Source organism: Balaenoptera acutorostrata, chromosome 17 (genome assembly GCF_949987535.1).
Source record: "Balaenoptera acutorostrata chromosome 17, mBalAcu1.1, whole genome shotgun sequence".
Taxonomy (NCBI): domain Eukaryota; kingdom Metazoa; phylum Chordata; class Mammalia; order Artiodactyla; family Balaenopteridae; genus Balaenoptera; species Balaenoptera acutorostrata.
Window position 1 is genome coordinate 28,090,868 of NC_080080.1, and position 21,140 is coordinate 28,112,007.

The 21,140-nt window shown below is 40.2% G+C and overlaps 1 protein-coding gene across 8 annotated transcripts in view; it reads left to right on the forward strand.

Annotated features, from left to right (window-relative positions):
- The window catches only part of SYBU (syntabulin), a 125,908-nt gene that overhangs the window by 72,892 nt on the left and 31,876 nt on the right, over positions 1 to 21,140 (forward strand). For 4 of the 8 annotated variants that reach the window (XM_057531782.1, XM_007188789.2, XM_007188788.2 and 1 more), the window contains 2 exons: positions 1,271 to 1,468; positions 3,928 to 3,987. In XM_057531782.1, coding sequence (XP_057387765.1) covers positions 1,271 to 1,468; positions 3,928 to 3,987 — 258 coding nt within the window. Of the gene's footprint in view, positions 1 to 1,270; positions 1,469 to 3,927; positions 3,988 to 11,035; positions 11,124 to 12,888; positions 13,075 to 21,140 lie in introns of those variants that run through there. The other 4 variants (XM_007188794.2, XM_007188790.2, XM_028168177.2 and 1 more) reach the window with 3 other exon arrangements.

Here is a 21,140-nt window from a genome sequence, read left to right on the forward strand (position 1 = left end):
CACTTTGTTCTAGGAACTTAGCTATTTCATAATAAAAATTGCAGTAAAGGCCAAAAATGAAGCAAAGGCAATTACTTTTTAGATGGATTCTAGTCATCTTAATTCAGGCAACCAGTATATTTTATTCAGAACTACTTCTGTTTCTGTCTTCATTCAAGCTATGAAGTTTTAAGATAGCCTTTGCTAGATGGCAAATTATTTTAGTTCCTTTAATATTTATAGAAGTGTAATAGTCCTAAAAGTTATTAGTGCTAAATGTCCTTATTCATTTTTTGCCCACTTAGTTACTAAAGTAACTCTGACATCAAAATATTTCCATATAATAAAGAATTATTTAGCAGTGAAGATTTACCACTAATTGATTAGTTTGAGTAGACATACTGTTAAGTAATGTTGATTGGCTTTAAATTCCCATACAGTTCTCACCACAGTATAAATGAATTAACCAACCATTATAAATATTTAATAGATATGGAAAGCATTTATAGGAGTCAGCAATGCGACTTTCCTGTTTGCTTAATAAGCATCTACACAGGTCACTTCATATCATGCATATTAACTTATAGTAATGACCATGGTAGTAATATATAACTTGAAAGTTAAGGGAATATTTTTAATTTGAATATCATTTTTATTTTACCCATTTACCCCAGGCAGCAAGATATCTGACTGATGTATTTTTGGTTGAGTGCATTTGATAATAAAACAGGATCACTGCCTTCTGCTTCCTTGAACTCCTAAAGCCAGCTCTCGCCTCTATCAAACTCTGTTAACCACTTGATAGGCCCAGTAATCAAAAACTGGGTGTGGTCAATAATATTCAAGTAACTTTTTCCTAACACCGACAACCCTGAAGACTTTATATTAATAATCCTGAATTACTCTGGCAAACGTTTTATTACCTACCCCATCAAAAATTTATGGACGATTATGACCCAAAAGTATACTACCTCAAGTGTCAAAACAAACTAATTTAGGTTTTGACAATAAGAGTGTTACAGAAATATTTGTGATGCAAAATCTTGTCAGGTTTTGCCTTAAAATGTGTTTTATAATAGCTGTTATTTCCTTTGTTAACATGATTGTCCAGAATATGGAAAATAAAAGGCAAGTCACCCACAGGAGTCATCCCGGGCCTCTTGAGCAGAGTACGTGTGTGAGCGCGCATGGGCATGGCGCTCTGAGCTGGGGGGAGGGCATGCCTGCCCTCCCTTTGCCATCATTGATTTCCTCCCTCCTCATTAAACACTCATCGATTCTTGTCTTCCAGATGACACAGGCTGTCCTAGTAGTCAGTCAGTATCTCCCGTGAAAACGCCCTCGGATGCTGGCAGCAGCCCTGTTGGCTTTTGCCCTGGAAGTGATGAAGACTTTACTAGAAAGAAATGCACAGTTGGAATGGTTGGTGAGGGAAGCATCCAGTCAGCTCGACATAAGAAGGAACCAAAGTCAGGCCTTGTAAAGCCAGGTGAGTGTACGTAAACTCTTCATGTTCTTACTGGAGCAATATGACTAGAGGGATTTCAGATGAAATTTGAAATGAAACACCTGTATATCAAGGTAGGGAACACTAATGCTGTACCTAGCACCCAGAAACATTTTTTTTTTTTTTTTTTTTAGTAAAGGAGGTAGAGCATAGAGTGGAATATTTTCTGTACTAGTTTTTAATAATTGAGAATGCATAGTGACATATGTGTCCGTTATAAAGACATGTAAAAAAGGGAGGAAATTTGAAGAAATGTTAACTGAATGGTCTAACAGACATTTAAACTATATAATTAAGTCTAGCATAAATTATACTAGGAAATTACTTGGTACCATTTAAAGTGTGCACGAATTGTGAAAAGAACAGGTTATCTTGATGCACATCTGTAGGGCTGGGCATACTTGCTGACCTAGTTATTTTATTTGCTTTTAAAGATTTAAATATGAATATGATGCTATATATTCAATATGTATATACATAGAATGTTCAATAATTACAAAATAGTAAAAGCTATGAGATGAAATGGAGATTATTATTACAGTGAATGAGATGCCATGAACCTCAGAAAAGGTCAGTTCTCAGAATTTGCAATATATAAATAAATATTTTCCATCTCAGAAATACATACAGTATATGAACAAATATAGTTTTAGTGAAATGAAAGTTATAACTTGAAAATAAAAGGACCTGAGTATTGGCATTGAGAGACAACCCCTATATTGCATTATTTTCTTCAGTATCACCAGTTGTACTATACATATTAATGAGCCTGAAAAGACAGATTAATGGCTTGCATGAGCCCCATTCCTTACATTTGTCTTCTAATTTTTGTTTGGTGATATCATTATTGTGTAAGGAGCTATAGACGGCTTTATTTCAATGGAGCCAAAGCTTGGTCCTGTGTACGCTTCCATTGGAAGGTTCTGTGTCCTCTTCCATCTCTCTCTGCTTTTGTTCTTCCTGAATAATTGACATGCATGGCATATCTTAATGGATTATTCTTCGTCTTGCTTTTGGTCAACCAAAGAGAATGTTGTTTAGTCTGAGAGCAAAACTTAAACTATGTGAAGAAGAAATCCCCTGTTTCCTAATAGTTCCTGGTAAATGTTCGTCATGATTAATTTGTTAACAGTCCTTTGCTTCAGAAAAATATAAAAAAGAAAGAGAATGATACACAATGGAGAAGACAGCATATAAAAGAGAAAGATGGACATTGTGAAAAAGGTGTTGGGTACCCCCAATATTTAAGACAGAGACAATGAATTAAAGAGTGTCCTGTAATTATAGCCAAGAAATAAACCATTACCTTGTGTACTCAAGAACCAGAACTGCCTTCCTCCCACCCCCAGCTCAGTTCTCCTTTTTTTAAATTAAGAAATAATTCATATACCATAAAATTCACCCTCTTAAAGTGTACCTTTCAGTGGTATTTAGTATATTCAAAAGATCATACAAACATCACCACTGTCCAATTTCAGGACATTTTTTTCTCCCCCAAAAGAAACCTCATACCCATGGGCAGTCGCCGTCCTCTTTTCCTTTCTTCCAGCCCTTGGCAACCACCAACCTACCCTCTGTCTGATTTGCTTGTTCTGGGCATCTCGTATAAAGGAATCATACAATATGTGGCCTTTTGTGTTCGGCTTCTTTCACTTAGCATCATGTTTTCAAGGTTCACGTATTAGTACTTCATTCTTTTTATGGCTCAATAATATTCTATTGTATGGATATACCACATTTTAAAATAGATTTTTTTGGAGCGATTTTGGGTTTACAGAAAAATTGAGCAGACAGTAACAGAGTTCTTATATCCACGCCCCCCCCCCCCCCCCCCCCCCGCTCACTACCACTACTTCCGGTTTCCCCCATTATTAACATCTTGCCTTAGTGTGGTGACAGACCACATTTTGCTTATCCAGTCACAGTTGATGGACATGTGGATTGTTTCCACTTTGGGGCTGTCATGAATAATGGTGCCATGACCATCCATGTACAGGTTTTTGTGCATGCTTTCAGTTCTCTTGGGTATATACCTAGGAATGAAATTGCTGAATCATATGACAACTCTCTGTTTAACCCTTTGAGGAATTGCCAAACTGTATTCCCAAGTGGCTGCACCACTTTACAAACCAGCAGCAATGTATAAGGGTTTCAATTTCTCCACATCCTTACCAACAGTTGTTATTGTCTATATTTTTGATTATACCCACTCTAGTGACTGTGAAGTGGTATTTCATTGTGCTTTTGATTTACATTTCCCTGGTGGCTAAAGATGATGAGCATCTTTTCATGTGCTTATTGGCTATTGGTATGTCTTCCTTTGAGAAATGTTCTCAGTTTTCTTTTAACCTGGGAGCAGTCACCAATGGAGTCTGCTTCTGTAGCATACAGGATGTGAGTTTAAGAGCAGAAGCCCTGTCACCCTCTTTTTGTATTCCTAGCATACAGGGTCCGGTGTGTATCGAGGGCACAATCAACATTGGTTGACCTCAACAGCAAAGGTAGGCTATGGGATTGAGAATATGAAATGCTGCAGGAAAGAATGTCCGCTTCATGGATTGTGAAGAAAAAGTAGATTTTTATTGTGAAGGTATTGTAGGACTTGAATGCAACCTGAAATTATTTCATTTTTGTTATTCACCAACCCTCCACCCCCTGGCCCCATTCCAAAAACATTTTACAGTGGTGACAATACAATGAAACAGTGAAAAAAGAGAAAAGTGTGGTGCAGCAAGAACAACCTAAGTTTAAATGGCAGTTAAGATTATCCTTGCCCTTCCTTGTTTCAATAATCATAATAAGAATAATCATATCTTAACGAAAGATTTAAAACCCTATGTGTATGTACAGAATCCACCCTGAGCAAGTCTGGTTCCTACAGAAGATACTCACTTGCTAAAGATCAGCTACTTGTCTTGCCGAGAATGTTTAAGCCTTATGCTTTCATGAAGAAAATGCAGACAAAAAGAATAAAAAGGAGGGGGGAGGGAGGGAAGAAGGGAGGAAAGAAAACAAGAGTTGTTCTTCATGCTGTTTTGATAATGGATCATTTGAGAATAGTGAAGGCCACAGACCCATACTCCAGAAAAACACGCACAAAATATCACCTACTATTTCTGAGGTTTCATGGGTCTCCTTTATTAGGATTTATGACTCCTAGTTTAATGACCCTTGCCCAGAGGCAGAGCCTGAAACAGCGCCTTTGTCAACTGCTTCTGATTTAATTGCTCAGAGGCAAACATATCACCTGCGAAGTGCTGACCTCATGATTTTTTGATTTATTTGCATTTTATCAAGGTCACAGGGGTCCCTAAAGGTTATTTCTTAGTTGCCTGAAATTCCTAATGTCATCACTAAAAACCATTGCTCGAGCTTTTGACTGGGCCCCAATTCTGGACAGTAAGCTCTTTGTATTTGGAACAATCTGCACTGTGACCTATAGTTCTCTGAACTTTCAGCAGAATAAATCGGTCATTCTCATAAATAGGAAGAGAGGAAATCCTGGAACCGAGACCCCTGGGTGACTCCAAAATTTATAAAATGCAGAGACATAATCTGTTAAACCACAAGAAGATACTGCTCTCCGGTTAAAATGTTCCACCTCCTCCGTCCCCAGGTGACCATCTCCCCTCAGCCTAAACTCATCTTCCGCTCTTGATGTGCGCTCTACTTTTTTAAAATAAATCGACTCATTAGAACCAATACCAGTTTATTAAAATAGCAAGCAATTAGCGTCTCTTATATAGATGCTCAAGGGCCCTTTAACATTAACCTGGGCCCATTTTATTTTAGGTCCGTTGTTCTAGATTCTGGAAACTGCTGTTCATCTCAGAAAGGAGTTATTGAAATGCCCCTTTGGTCATTCAGATAAGGAGCTAATAATATTTACTGAGTATCTAATGCAGAAGGAGAAGAGAACTGTGTCACAGGATGCCAGGAAGGGCTGTGAAAGGTGAGCTGAGCACGCCAGCCCTCTCCAGCAGGGTACTGTGGCATGCGCACAGCATGAAAGCCCTGCCTTCCTCCAGGCAGGACTCGTGTTGGAACTTCTTGGAGGCAGTGAGCCTTCTGTCATTTTGGCTTCTATCACTTAATGCCTATGCAGATTTAATTAAAAATTACCACCAAAGAGCGAAAGAAAACATCCCTGCAGTTCAGTTGAATAATGGCTTTGCCTTTTTCATGTCAACTCAGCACACATTTAAGACTGAATCTCCAGAGTGTAATACAATGTCTGTCATCAGGTAGGTGTTGAGTAAATACTTCTTTGAGAACGGAGTGTACGAGGAATCATGTGTAGTGTGGGAGGAGCATGGGGAAGATAAGCAAAGATGACCTCAACATCATCCCTGCTCGTAGGGACCTTATCATTTAAGGCAGAAAACTACAATAAATCTGGGCTGCAGTACAGAGTAAAAGGAAGGGAATGAAGGCATTCTGATTGGGAACTTTCTTTTTTAATAATTAATTTTTACTGGAGTATAGTTGATTTACAATGTTGTGTTAGTTTCCGCTGTACAGCAAAGTGAATCAGTTATACATACACATATATGCACTCTTTTTTAGATTCTTTTCCCATATAAGTCATTACAAATTATTGAGTAGAGTTCCCTGTGTTATACAGTCGGTCCTTATTAGTTATCTATTTTATATATAGTAGTGTGTATACGTTAATTCCAATACTTTTTGAGGGATCTGCGGTGCTACCATTCCTTCTCCCAGGTGCTTTTCCTATATGTAGTTCACAGTCAGTTTTCCTGATGAGATTTTTCTCACCTAGAAAGGAAAGGCCTAATTGGATTTCTGTGCTAGGACATTAAATGACATTCCTGGGCCTCCTTTAATGCTTGATTTTCTACTTGGGGAGCATCTTAACCCAAAGGAGAAAAAGACCCAGTGTCATTGTTCTACAAATGCAAGTACTAAATCCTTCCTACACAAGGCTTGTGGGAGAGCTGGGGAAAGAATTACACAATTTAAACAAATATGTAGAAAATGTGAAAGGGAGAAAAAACACCTCCCGGTTAAGGAGATAGGTCAAGAGCAAATAGTTAGGGTCACTATAATTGAAAAGAAACCCACATTTAGAAACTGAAATGTTGAAATCTGCATTTGAAAGATGTCACCTCTGCCATCAGCATTCAGACTAAGTTAGTATTCCCTTGTCATCAGACACCACCCAGGCTATTGAAATCGGAGACCTGGCCAGATGAACTGTAATAACCTCACAACAATAACAGAGGATGGGTTACTTTAAGAAGATGATTTCCCACATTCAGAGGCATTTGCTGGAAAACTCTGAAGGCACCAACTGGGTTAATGATTAATCAACACTGGTTCCCTTAGTAGACTGAGGCTCTTTCACACACAGCCGATAGCCTGCAGCTGTTCCCGTGCTTATCACAAGCATTGTCCCTTTCACTTCAAAGTTAATTCTGTGAAATAAAAGAGACAATTTACAGGATGGGGTGCGGGTGGGACATACATTCTTATAATAACTTGAGCTACAAAGAGGAGACTCACAGCTTACCCAGTTTGTTTCTTCAGAAAAAAGTGGGGGGAAGGCAGGGCTGGGGGGACACTTTCTAACCACCAGACTCAGGAGCCCAGTATACTAGGTTCACAGTTCCATACCACCTCTGTATAACTGTGCACTCTTCAGCTACTTGTTATCTTCTGGAAACTTGGTATTCAGCATCTGTAAAATGGGTTATTGTGACAATTAAACAGATTAAAGAATGTAAAATGCCCAACATTGGACCTAGCACAAAGTAATTCCTTAGTAAATGTTAAGAATGGTCATTTGTTGCTCTTAAGATAGATAATATCAGAAATTTCTTGCACTTTGTTTACAGGAAAACCCTTAAAACTATCCCACAGAACTTATATGTTTATTTAAAACAAAATTCTAGCAGGTCATGTCTCCCAATTCACATAACACGGGGCGGAGTATTTGCTATAGGAGGGCACTGAAAAGAGCATTAATTGACAGCTGATGGCTTGACAATGAAGAAAGAGATGGGAAAATATGAAAAAGCAGACAAAAGACCACTGAAAAGCATAGTGACCTTCTAAGTGTTTCAGGCTTTAAATGTTTTGTAGCACTTAATGCAATAATTGATGTTCCAGAAACAGACTGAGTCAGTGTGATGGTGGAGTTGGCAGAAGATAATGTGTATGAGGGCAGGAAAATGTCTTGAACATTTTAGAAATATTTTCATAGAGTGGAAAAATTAAAATTTTAGTGCTAAAAGAGATTTTGGTTAAATGGAAACGTGCTGCATTCTTTGGCAAGGGGCAATACTTTTGTAATAGCTTACAGTTTCAATCAGTTCTTCCAGCAGCAAAGCCCAGCCTCAAATAAAGGCTTAAGTCTATTTCAGATACTGAAGATATCTGGAAGAATATATTAAATGTAATTGTGGGATTGCATGACTCTGAAGTTTGATTAAAAATTGTTTTAGCTAATATTTATTGAGCCCTGACTGTCCCAGGCAAAATTCCAAGGACTTTACTCATTTAATCCTAATATCAGTGTGAGAAAGTGATATCATTATCCCCTATTTTACAGATGGAGAAACTGTGGCATAGAGAGGTTAATTCATGCAAGGTCACACAGTTTGTAAATGGATTTTAAACAGGGTAGTCTTGCTTCTAACTCTTAACTACCGCACTGCGTCTAAGGTCTGACTTCAAAGGAATAATTTTAATTATTCCTAATTAATAGGAGAGTGTGACAATTGAGAAAGATGTATTGATATACGACAGGGATTTTTAAAAAATATCTGTAGAGCCCTGTAGATTAGCTGATACAGTCCATATATAGATCATGCTGGCTGTTGCTGATAACGGAATCAATGAACCTCAGTGTAACTTCAATGAAATACAGAAAGTTAAACACAGGAGGCTGTTTGGATGCAGATCAGTAAAATAAACCCTGAGGATGTCAACATCAAAGAAATGTTAAGGTCTTCAGGATTTTCTACTTAATCATGAACTAGCCCTTTCTGTACTTGTCACAATGTTTTATGTGCTGCCCTGCATGTCGTTAATACTTTGGCAAACAAAGATCATTAGGCTTTGTCAACTTAAACAAGAGCTTTTGCATTGATACTGAAATCAATCTCTGAAACTTTCTTTCACTCTGAGAGAAACAACATTCCCCCAGGATACAGCAGAGAATGTTTTATGGTGAACTATTGTATAGTCTATCCCTTCCCCCCAGCAGAGACCAGAAGCTTAAATGTGATGAGGAGACCTGAGTATTTATCTTTATGGCAGGATTACTTACATATTTACTCTCATGCCTTTCTCCCATCTGTGCTTTTGATGAGGCACCCAATCAATGTAACGGTGCCAAATGGTCTGCTAATGGTTTTTCCCTGAGAATTAGTGAATTATAATCTTCTTCCCAGAGGCCCTGCCATCCAGATCCCAGGTCTACTAGGATTTATTGCATGTACAGTGTTCTAGCTACCGATGTGAGAGCCTGCCAGATGCTAAGTGCTCTAATGTGTTGAGAACGAAGCACTATGGGTCTCTCATACATAGCAGACACTCCAGCAGACCACACACCCACCATTAAAGATATTTATCAACTACCAGCATAAGAGAAATAAACCTGGAAACTTCTTTTACACACAAACCTATAAACTAAGAGTTATAAATCATGCAGATACATGCTTTAGGTTGGGCTTTTCTTTTTTTTTTTTCTTTTTTTTGTCCTAATTGAGAAGAGTTTATTGAAGAGACTGCATACACAGGAATGGGCCTGATTAAGGAAATCCAACAAATATGGCGATGGCAATGGCTTGGAGCCCTTCCCCCATCCTGAAGATGCCAGAGGCCAGAGGAAGGTCGAGATACCCAAAATCCAGAGGGAGAGAATTCCCAGGCAACATGTGAGGGAACCGTGTACTTTGGTAGAGGAACAAAGCACCTGACAAGAAAGGAGGCAGAGGGATAAGTACTCTGACCTCTCTGTCTTCTTCGCCAGTATAATTTGTTGTGTGCCTTTTGGGTAGACTGTAGGGTTATTGACAAAAGTTACGTGTTGAGCAAAAGTCATGTAAGTTCATTTGGGTAATTCAATGAATGAAGGTCTTCTACCACCTGAACCTGTATCTGAGAGCAGCCGAGGGACAGCAGCAAGCTACGTGAATGCAGCCCATGGTTAAGTGAGGTAAGCTTCAGGAAGCTGGCTGCAGTGGGCTTACATTCCAAGATGCAGGGACTAGAATGTGGCATTGCAGGAAGGTGATCGCTGCGTAGGAGCCTGAAGGATGGCAACCCTCACTTCACCATGTGTAAGGTTTCTGCTAAACCTCAGTTTGAATCCTGGCTGTACATTGATTGACCAGCTTTCCTTCATTCACTCAACAAGTGTTTAGTAAGCATTTACTCTGTGCTGACACCACTGTTCCAGGCATTCGGGATAGAGGAGTGGAAAAAACAGAAAAGATGCCTGTTCTCTTGGAGGCTGCCTTTAACATGGGGAGATGGCTGATACACACACAAACAGACAAACAAGATAAGTTCAGATAGTGACAAGTAAAACAAGGTATTGCTATAGACAGTCATGGGCATGGGGCAGGGAGTGTCTGGGGAGATGACAGTTGAGCTGAGAACTTAGTCATATTCCTTCACATTTGGGGAGGGTTTGGGGGGCAGTGGGCAGAGCAGTGACCTAGGAAGGGAGAAGAGTTGTCGCAGGTGAGGTCTGTGTCGTTAGAGCAATGGGAACCTCTGGCCGGTTTTAAGAGAGACGATTTAATGTATATGTTCAAGATCTTTTTGGCTGCTCTGTGGAACTTGGACTATCAAGAGATGAAACTGGAAGCAGGTACATTAGTGAGAAGGCTGTGAAGATAACAAAGTGTAGGGAAACAGTTATATGACAGAATATAAGGCCCTGCGTTTTCCTAATGAGATTAAAAATGTTTTATTTGCGAACTCGAGTAAACCTTTAGAGATGGATGAAATAGTCAATATCCGATAGGTTTTTTAAATTTATTTTTTTAGTTAAACATACCAATTTATACTCTTATTAATTTAGTAACATTGATCTTGTTATTCATAGTTAATATAAAAAATGTATTGTCTCGTTCATCGTTCGAGCTACCTTTCAACTCAGCCGTCTTTTCCAGAGCAAATTATCTTCACTTCTGCCCAATTTGTTTAATATAAAGCAGTTTCGAAGTCATGTCTGGTGCTTTTATTGAGTATTGTTTTCAAGCCTACAAGTACTGTGAGGGTATGAGTTAAGTTAATGTAAAAAGAAGGCCCCAAATCCAGAGGTTAAAATTAGACAGAAGTTGATCTGTCTCATAAAACAGTACATAAGTGTTTGGGTGACCGAGGCTGGCAGGCAGCTGTGTCAGGTCAGCTGTCCTATACCAGGCAGAAGGAAGGGGGAGAGGGACCAGGGGACACTCACTCAGTCATTTTAAGGTCAGGGCACAGAAGTGACACATGTCATTTCCAATTATATCCGAGGACATCTTAGTCACCTGGGCACCTATTATTATGGAAGAAGGGGAGAATGAGGTGAACATTGGAGGGTAGCGAGCAGGCTGTCACAGCATCCATGGATAGCACGGCACAGCTGGTTTGTCTGTTTTCCTGTAGATGCAACAATGTAAGTATCCATCACTACCCAAAGCTATTCAGTTAATATAACTGAATATAACTGAGTTCAGTTAGCAAAGAATATGTTTTTCAGTCTCTACAACTTAACCATTGACTAGTGCTATTTAAATTGATCTTTAAAAGGTTGGAGGAGTCATATGACAGGAATAATTACAAAATCTGGTTTTGAATTTCTTGGCCTTCTTCATTTTAAACAATCCCATCAGTTGATCTCTGAAGGCAGCCCAAACTAGCACCGATTGAGGTTCAGACTGATGTATCTTTTTCAGATGACACTTTTTGTTCAAAGAAGGTAATTATAAGAGAGAGCTCTGTAATAAGAGGCTTTGGAACAACTTTAATATAAGGAGGAAGGTACCTCACCTTGTATTTAGACATTGAATAGGGTGGACCAGGTCACCTGCCGAGCAGTGAGGGGAGGGGGAGTCAGTGGGCAGGAGAGTTTCTTTTGTAAACGTAAGGAAATGTTTTCTCTTTTTTTTTATAATATGGAGGAACAATTAATACTTATCTTTCTCAGGTTGCTGTGAGAATCGTAAAATATATAAGTATATTAAGTCAAGTATGTTAAGTATACTTACAAGTATGTATAAGTAAGTTAAGTATGTTAAGTATATGACAGAGTACAGGCCTACCTTAGAGATATTGTGGGTTGGTTCCAGACCACTGCAATGCAATAAGGTGAATATTGTGATAAAGTGAGTCACATGAATTTTTTGGTTTCCCGGAGTATATAAAAGTTATATTTACACTATACTGTAGTCTAGTAAATGTGCAATAGCATTATGTCTAGAAAATATACTTATCTTAATTTAAAAATACTTTATGCTATCAAATGCAAATCATCATCTGACAACTCAGGGTTACCATATGCCTTCAGTTTGTAAAAAAACACAATGTCTGCAAAGCGCAATAAAGCAAAGTGCAATAAAATGAGATATGCTGGTATATGCATAGAGTAAATACTGCACAGCACTAAGAAGTAAACATGCACATCCTGTATCTTTGCAAAGATCAGAGTCCGCATCTGGTAAGAAGTTGTGTTTCTAGTTATAGTATTTGCCTAGTCTACAGTATGTGCTCAATAAATGATCATTACCATTATTAAATGAGAAATGAAGAGAGTTTACAAATAGCACAACTTTAAGGCATTTGAATGTTCACTCACCATCTTGTCTGCATTGGCCCTACTTTATCATGGATGCCTTCTTAGTTAGAATTATTCTGATACAATGGAGGGCTTTGCTGGAAGCTTGATAAACGTGCTTACTCTAAGCAAACTCCTGTTTGGAAGCACTATGCCAACAGTTGTCCTAGGGAGCCCTATCAGCCCCATCAGAACAATGGATGTCTCCTGTTCCTCTCTCCTGGGAAGCACTGTGAAGTGCCTTGCATATTTAAATAGCTGGAATTCACGAAATACACCAAGTATTTTCCTCAAAGCATCACATGCTTGCCGTTAAATTTAGGACTGTGTGGGGTTTTGATGTAATTTCTTCCTTGATCTTTGGGATATAATCATTGTAGAAAGACTCACAGTGTTGCTCCGTAATTGTCAGAGGATTAGCCTTGACTGTTGTGTACGCATTTACTTCTGTTTGACAATTTGATGTTTCCTTAAATGCTTTGTGTTCATTCATGAGGGCCATGGTTTCATTTGAAATGCTGCAGTCACCAGGGAGAAGCTCCTGTGCTCTTCCCTGATTGGCCAACCTCCCCTCTGCCTCCTGTTGCTATGGTGCCCAGCGGAGTAACTTCCTTGCCCTGCACAAGTAGGAGGCTCGGTCTCCATGGATACCCCACTCTGAGACTGTACTCCACGGAGAGCTGAGCTGAGCTGCACACACTGTATTTCTGCACAAGACATAGCCCAGCCTGTGGTGGGAGGCTGTTTGCAGAGGCAGTGTTTGCCATGAAAGTCTACGGAGCTTACCTTCTAAGTAAGTCATATTAGTCACAGTAAGTAAATAATTATATTGGATCCCAGAGCATATGCTCTTTGTGTATATGTGTGTGTCAAGTTAGTTGTGGTAGGCTAAAAGTGTAGTCTAAAAACAAATTTTCCACTCGCCTTTCAGATAGTCTGAATGCAGAATCTGGAACTAAACTTTTAAAAATACACACATATATTGTTTTAAATACCCCTTGTCATTTGTGAGTCTGCCATTCGAAGCCAAAGGGAAAAAGATTGACCATGGACGATTACATTTTAGAATGCTCTTCTAACTCTGAGCATTGCATGCTGCATTTGTAAATGCAGAGCTTGGCCTTACCCAGCGACGTGCTATGGGAATAGATGAGCACAGCCACAGTTAATGCTAATTGGCACTGCACAGAGTTTGCAGTGGGCCTCTGTGTAGACTGAAACTCGATGTGTTTATTTTCAAGAGAGATCTTGCTCATGGGCTCATATCTGCCAGTTCACCGTGGAAATTATTCAGAGACCACCTCTCTAACCAGTTTTAGTTTACTTTTCTCATGTAGCATCCAGTAGAAATTCTAAAACTTCATGTCCGTGGAATTGGGATGTGGAAGAATTTTCTTTTTATTAACTGATTTGCTCTAATACTTCCTCTTTACTGTACATTCCAAGAGCATAAGGGTTGGGTTTGCGATGTTGTAAAACACATGAGTCATCTTAAAGCAATTTTCATGTGCTGGGCAAATGATTAATGCCTGTGGTGTTAAAATTAATTAGTGGAAACAAAAGACTGTGTGTATGGTAACACCAAGTCTAGTTCAATAACTTTAAAATTGTGTAAAATTAGATTTTCAGGCTGTCCACAGAAGATAGCTGGCATCTAGCAGCTCTAAACAAAAAGCAGAACATGTACTGCATTGGTATAAAGAGAGATTCATTTGTAATCGTATAAAAGAGGGAGCACAGAGTATTACACTAGATTGTAAATGTCTCTTATTTTCTGTACTCATGACTGACCATTCATGCAAAGGACAACCAGTGAAATGTCATCTCTTCCAACTGTTAGTCATGGCTCAATTTTAATTGCCCCAAATGGTGAAAAGGTACCACCCTTTGAGGATGTGAACGTACTGGTGGCTCCTCTGGCTCTGACTTTGTCACTGAGGTCGAGCTTTAGGTCATTGCCTTAATATTTTATAAATATAATTTCCACCTATCAAAGGGGCAGCAGACAAATAAAGGTGCATGATGAACTCTGTAATGATCATGGTTTTGGAGATCTGGAAACAATGTCGATGACACTTTCTCCAAAGTTTTTCACCTTATGAGTATTATAAGGCTCCATTTCCCTTTTTCAATGTGTCTGTGATAAATTCTCCTGCCCATCTCTGAAAACCAGCGTTGTATGGGATTTTTTTCAACCTCAAAATATCAGAATTTCCTCTCTGTTTCCTAATCTGTATAATGGAATAATAATAGTACCTATGACACAAGGCTGCTTTGAAAATTCAATGACATCATCAATGGCACATGACATACACTAAATAGTCACTGCTGTTGTATTATGATTACTGTAAACATCATCATCATCATTTTCACAATGCCTTGTAGTTAAGGGAGGCTGTAGCAAATAACTTGAACAATTCTTTGGTTTGATTCCATTTAGCCTATCAAATTTCCTAGCAAATACTTACTAAGAACCTAACTGTGTGCTTGGCTTTCTGATGGGAATTATGACATTCAATGTACTTGAAAATGTAGACAACAGAACAAAACGTGAAATATGCAGTCGGTTTCTCTTTACAAATGTGTGGCTTTCTGTTTTCGTTAAATGGCTATATCTATATCTACATAATAAAATGTTTGCCAATTCGTTTTGCTGCCACTGATGGATATGTAGGATTCCACAATGGCTATGTAAGCTAAAAGGGGCTGGGCCATAGCATAAGTCTAGTTAATATTTATAACTTGAATTAAAAATGTGACATTTAAAAACCCAGGTTCAAATTCTAAGCCCACTTCCTTTCCTGAAAGTACTTCCGTTCAGAGTGCAGTAAATGACATATTTTGAGTGAGAGCAGTTTCATTAAGTTGAAAGTTTGGGGGATGATGGGAAAGGAAGAGATACGAAATGATTGATTAATCTGTATAAAAATAGGTTCCATGCTGGGATTTTTCCTTTTGCACTAATCCTGTGTGACATCTGAACCAAAAAAGTATAAAACCAATGCCATATGTGCAGAGCCTGCTGGTGCTGATTTTAAAACGTATGAAGAGTTGACCCAGATAATATTTTGCAGCTTTATTTTCATTGTAATGTCATTTTCAGTTTCCATTTCTTCTTTCTGGCATGTTCTCTTCCTTCCATCTGTTTGCCCTGGAAAGAATGTGGCAAGTGGAACAAGGGCTATACCAATTTGCTTGAATGGAAAAAAAGGGGAGGACATTTGTAGGATGCAATTTAAAATGAGGTCTCTAGATGTTGGGAACTTGGGACTCACTGTATGTCCAAACATAGAGCTAAATATATTTTGCTAAACACGATTTCAGCTGCAATATCACTCAGATAATCAAGCTAGAATAAGCCTTCTCTTGCAATGTTTCAAGGCAAAAATTAAATCCATAGCAATATCCCCACTAGCACGGTGACCTTTTATCTATATGATACTGGTCCGTGACCAAAATAATGGCCCACTTCCTTTTCCATTGTTATTAATCAGACAGGCACATGCTCTGACGGTGCACAATTTGTCAAGTGTTTGTTAGGTGCTTGGTGCTGCTGTCATGAGCTGGGGACCACATCCTTTTGTTGACATCTGAGGAGCATTCTGAGGTCTCAGTTGACAGTTCTATTTGCCGAGTCCTTTTGCATCTGAGGGAGTTTGTGGCAGTTTCAGAGGGAAGGATGTTCCCTTGTCTTGTGTGGCAGCAACGTGATTCAGAGAAACTGGATCTTCCCGCATCTTTGGCTTCTTGTGCTCACCCCTGTGGCTGAGATATGCAGGCTCTGCAAGCCTCTGCCAGGAAGATCTCATTTCTGCCCAGGCGACTGGCAGGCCTGACTGTTCTTGAGAGATGGAGGCTGTGCCTGAACCTGATACTGGGTTACTGCCTGACATCCAATGTTTTTCCCCTTAGTGTTTGTGGAAGAAGCGAAGGATCCAAGCTGAGAAACCTTAGTGCGTAGAGAGCAATGGTTCAGGATCTGCGGGTGGTGCTGTGGTCTTCTACACTGCCGAGCCCAGCTCATCAGGGACGATGAAGGGGTTTTGTCTGTGCAAAGCTGGGGCATTCTTGAGTCTTGGATGGGATTCTCCAGCTTAGCATTTCCACCCTTCCTTTTCTCTTCAGTCTCAGCCGCCACTTAACAGACCTGAACCCAGTAATGCTACTCATTTGTTTTGTCTTGTTTTTTAACATCTTTAGTGGAGTATAATTGCTTTACATTGTTGTGTTAGTTGCTGCTGTATAACAAAGCGAATCAGCTATATGTATACATATATCCCCATATCCCCTCCCTCTGTGTCTCACTCCCACCCTCCCTATCCCACCCCTCTAGGTGGTCACAAAGCACCGAGCTGATCTCCCTGTGCCATGCAGCTGCTTCCCACTAGCTATCTGTTTTACATTTGGTGGTGTATATATGTCCATGCCACTCTCTCACTTTGTCCCAGCTTACCCTTCCCCCTCCCCATGTCCTCAAGTCCATTCCGTACATCTGCATCTTTATTCCTGTCCTGCCCCTAGGTTCTTCAGAACCATTTTTTTTTTTTTTTTAGATTCCATATATATGTGTTAGCAAATGGTATTTGTTTTTGTCTTTCTAACTTACTTCACTCTGTATGACAGACTCTAGGTCCATCCACCTCACTACAAATAACTCAATTTCGTTTCTTTTTATGGCTGAGTAATATTCCATTGTATATATGTGCCACATCTTCTTTATCCAATCATCTGCCAATGGACACTTAGGTTGCTTCCATGTCCTGGTTATTGTAAATAGTGCTGCAGTGAACATTGTGGTACATGACTCTTTATGAATTATGGTTTTCTCAGGGTATATGACCAGTAGTGGGATTGCTGGGTCATATGGTAGTTCTATTTGTAGTTTTTTAAGGAACCTCCATACTGTTCTCCATAGTGGCTGTATCAATTTACATTCCCACCAACAGTGCAAGAGGGTTCCCTTTTCTCCACACCCTCTCCGGCATTTATTGTTTGTAGATTTTTTTGATGATGGCCATTCTGACCGGTGTGAGGTGATACCTCATTGTAGTTTTGATTTTCATTTCTCTAATGATGAGTGATGTTGAGCATCCTTTCATGTGTCTGTTGGCAATCTGTATATCTTCTTTGGAGAACTGTCTGTTTAGGTCTTCTGCCCATTTTTGGATTGGGTGTTTTTTTGATATTGAGCTGCATGAGTTGCTTGTATGTTTTGGAGATACATCCTTTGTCAGTTGCTTCTACTCATTTGTTTTTTCAGCAACTATTGATGTGCCAGCCAGTGGGCCAGGCACCGAAATACACCAGTAAACCAAGGGCTCCATGTACGTGTGTGATGAGATATGTTTCTGGGGGAAGTACCAGGTCCCATGAGTACACAGAGGAGGGCCATGGAGCCCAGACTTTGGAGTTCTGAAAAGAGTCCCAGGGGAAGTAATGCTATATTGACACTTATAAAGGGTAAAACTGGGTGTTTTGTTTGTTTGTTTGTTTTTAAAGCTTTTTTTTTTTAATTATTATTTATTTATATTTATTTTTGGCCGTGTTGGGTCTTCGTTTCTGTGCGAGGGCTTTCTCTAGTTGCGGCGAGCGGGGGCCACTCTTCATCGCGGTGCGCGGGCCTCTCGCTATCGCGGCCTCTCTTGTTGCGGAGCACAGGCTCCAGACACGCAGGCTCAGTAATTGTGGCTCACGGGCCTCGTTGCTCTGCGGCATGTGGGATCTTCCCAGACCAGGGCTCGAACCCGTGTCCCCTGCATTAGCAGGCAGATTCTCAACCGCTGCGCCACCAGGGAAGCCCTAAAACTGGGTTTTAAGTGCAAAGACACTTGGGGATCTGAATTTTACGTGCCATTGCTGTTAACTTTAGTACTGTGTACTTCCTTAGAGTTTTAAAAAAATTCTATTTTCATGGTTACCATGTTGTATTTAATACTTATTTTTTAGATGGCTCTTTCCTCTACTAGGATGTGAGCCTCTTTAGGACATGGACCATGTTTGTTTCCGTCCTTCCTTCCTTCCCTCTTCCCTTCCTTCCTTCCTTCCTTCCTCCCTTCCTTCCTTCCTTTCTTCCTTCTTCCACCCCCCATTTTATTTTTTATTTAAAATTTATTTATGCTGCATTATTTCTTTTAAAGTATTATGTATATAATATGACATAGATAAAGAACAGATATAACATACATGTAAGCTATGCAGTATAACAATAAAGCAAACACTGTGACCCACCTTTCACTTCAAGAATTACCATCACCGAAGCTGCCTGCGTGCTCTCCCAGATCCCATTCTGTGCCTTTCCCCAGAGGTAACTACTGTCTTCAAATGTGTGTTTTATCAATTCCTTGCATTTTAAAAATAATTTCTACCACCTTAGGTATGTGTCCCTAAAAATATGTTGGAGCACAGGGGTAAAATTTAAACATGGAGCCATTTGCCTTTGTGCTCTCCATAATTAGCACAGTGCCTAAAACTTAGTAGGTCCTTACTAGATATTTGTGAACAGATGGATATGCCCTGCTAGAGCCTAGAAGATATTTTTGTGATGCTATACACCAAGGAGATATTGGAATTCAGTTTTAGTGGGTTTGTTCCTTTTGAGCCTTGTTGGTTTTGTCTCTTTGGGGTGCTTATAGAAGCAGCCCACAGGAATGAGTTACATACTGTTTAATTGTTTGGGGATACTTCCAAACTACCATTTCCTACTTACCCTCCTCATTTTATCACCATACAAACACTCTCCAGTGGTCCTAAAGAGAGTGGCCTTAATATTTTTGTAATAATCAGCTTTGCTTTTTCATTCCATTTTGGCTTTTCTTAGAACATTGTGGGGTGGGGAGGAGAGAGGTGGAGAGGCTAGAGAACACTGAGTACACTTGAATTAAAAGTTGACTTGTGTCGGGGGGGTGGGGCAGAGGACCTGGGCCAGCCAAGGGTTAGCCGGGGAACACGTGCTCTGTGCCAGACGTCATTTTGAGTTGAGATCCTAGGGAAGGTTCCATTAAACAAATCCGTGGAAATGCAGAGCATAATTTGTGTGCAGAGTACAATCTGACCACGAGAGAGCTTCATTCTTTTTAAATGCTACGCAGCACACAAAAATCAGCAGAGAATGTTTTCAGAGGGACCTTCCAAAACATTTCGTTCAGAAGCTCAAGAGTTTAAATAGTTTTCATTGGGTTAAACAATGGGGTGAGGTGACCGTTGGAGCTTGCTGCTGGAAGCTCAGCTGGTTTGCAGAATGCCTTGCCACTGCCCAGCGAGCACCCAGCTCTGAAGGCACAGTGGGAGTGCGGCGTCTGGGTGAAGTCCCCTCCCTGGGAGGTGCCAGGCTCTGCTGGCCTTGCTTAGGTGTCCCAGGGCAAGAGTGCGGGAGCTGGTCCACCTGCCTCGCACCTGCTTTCTTCCAAGCCCGTCCCTCCCCTCATCCAGAAATCCTCTCTGTTGTTGCCAGGCCTTCTTCTGGAAACATTTCCAGGTGACTTCATTTTTCCCTGCCTCCCCAATTCTCACTTTAGTTCCTTGAACACATGTCTGAATTAAAACAAACCCCACGAGGCCTTCCATTGCTCCATTCGCTTTTGTTCTAACACTCTGTACAGATGCCAGAATTTACCCAGCTTGTTTATTTTTATTTTATTGACATTTGTGCTTGCAAATAAAAAATATTTGCATTAAAGATTGATTACACAATGGTAAATGTAGCATTGATCTTGGAGCCGCTCAATCCATTCTGATTAGATTATCCAGTTTTTCACATAGTCCTCGGGCCATACAAGAGACATTTTTTCCTTTCATTTGACTGAGATAATTCCTGTTTTGTTCTTTGGCTCTTTGGTTGTACAGAAAATATACATATCGCCCTTCAATTGTTCTTTTATGTGGGTAGAACTGCAGTCAAGTGTGTAACATAAGATGAGGTGTCTCTTAATGTTTAACTTACTTTATGCTTTTCCTGTTTTAAATCCTTTAGTTCACCTGGGGTTTTAAATGATTCTGAACCTATGTGGTTAATTTTGTGAACCTAAGAGCTATGTGGAGAGGGACCCTGTAGTCAGGACTCTTTCCCCCTTCCCTTACGGCCCAGTTTCTAACTGTGATAGTCACCTGCCTTGCCTTCCGGCCTGCAGTCGCTCCTCCAGATATTACTGCTGCAAGATCTCTATAAAGCATCACTCTGTTCATGTGAACACCCTGTTCAAAACTCGCCATGGCTCCCTCTTGCCTTCAGAGTAAAGGCCCTTAGCATAGCTTTACATTCTTCAGCTCTCTACAACTCACCCTTTTGGCCGTGTTTTCTCATCTGATCACTGTACTCTAGCCAAAGAAGGGGTTCAGTATATTCTAAATATGCCCTGTGTTTTCCTTCCTCTGGGTTTCAGTTCATGCCACCCCCGTTCACTAAAGGTCTGCTCCCTTCTGCACCCCCAACAGTTGGTTGTGTTCCCTGGGCTGCTCAAGGCCCATCTCAAGTGGTATCTCTTCCCTGACATAATCCCTGCCCTCTTCCACTCACCCTGTCTGAGAGTATTTCTTCCTCCTCTGTGGTGCCTTCGTGCCCTCTCTCTGTACTGCACTCAGCATGTCCTCTCGTATCCTAGTTGCTTGTCTCTATAGCTTGTCTCCTCCTGAAAGGAGCCTTGAGCACTGGGATTGTACTTCTCCATGTTTCCCCCTCCCAGTGCCTTAGCCTGTGCACAGCTCAACATGTATCTGAAATGGACTGAATTGAATGCTATCATCTTGGTTTCCAGTTCTTAGATCTTTGTGAATTCTGATGACGAGGTCCCATGCAGAGTGGATAAAGAAGAAAGCCAACTCTGGAGTCAGAAGGGCTAGCTCTGCTGTTACTAGCTTTGTGAC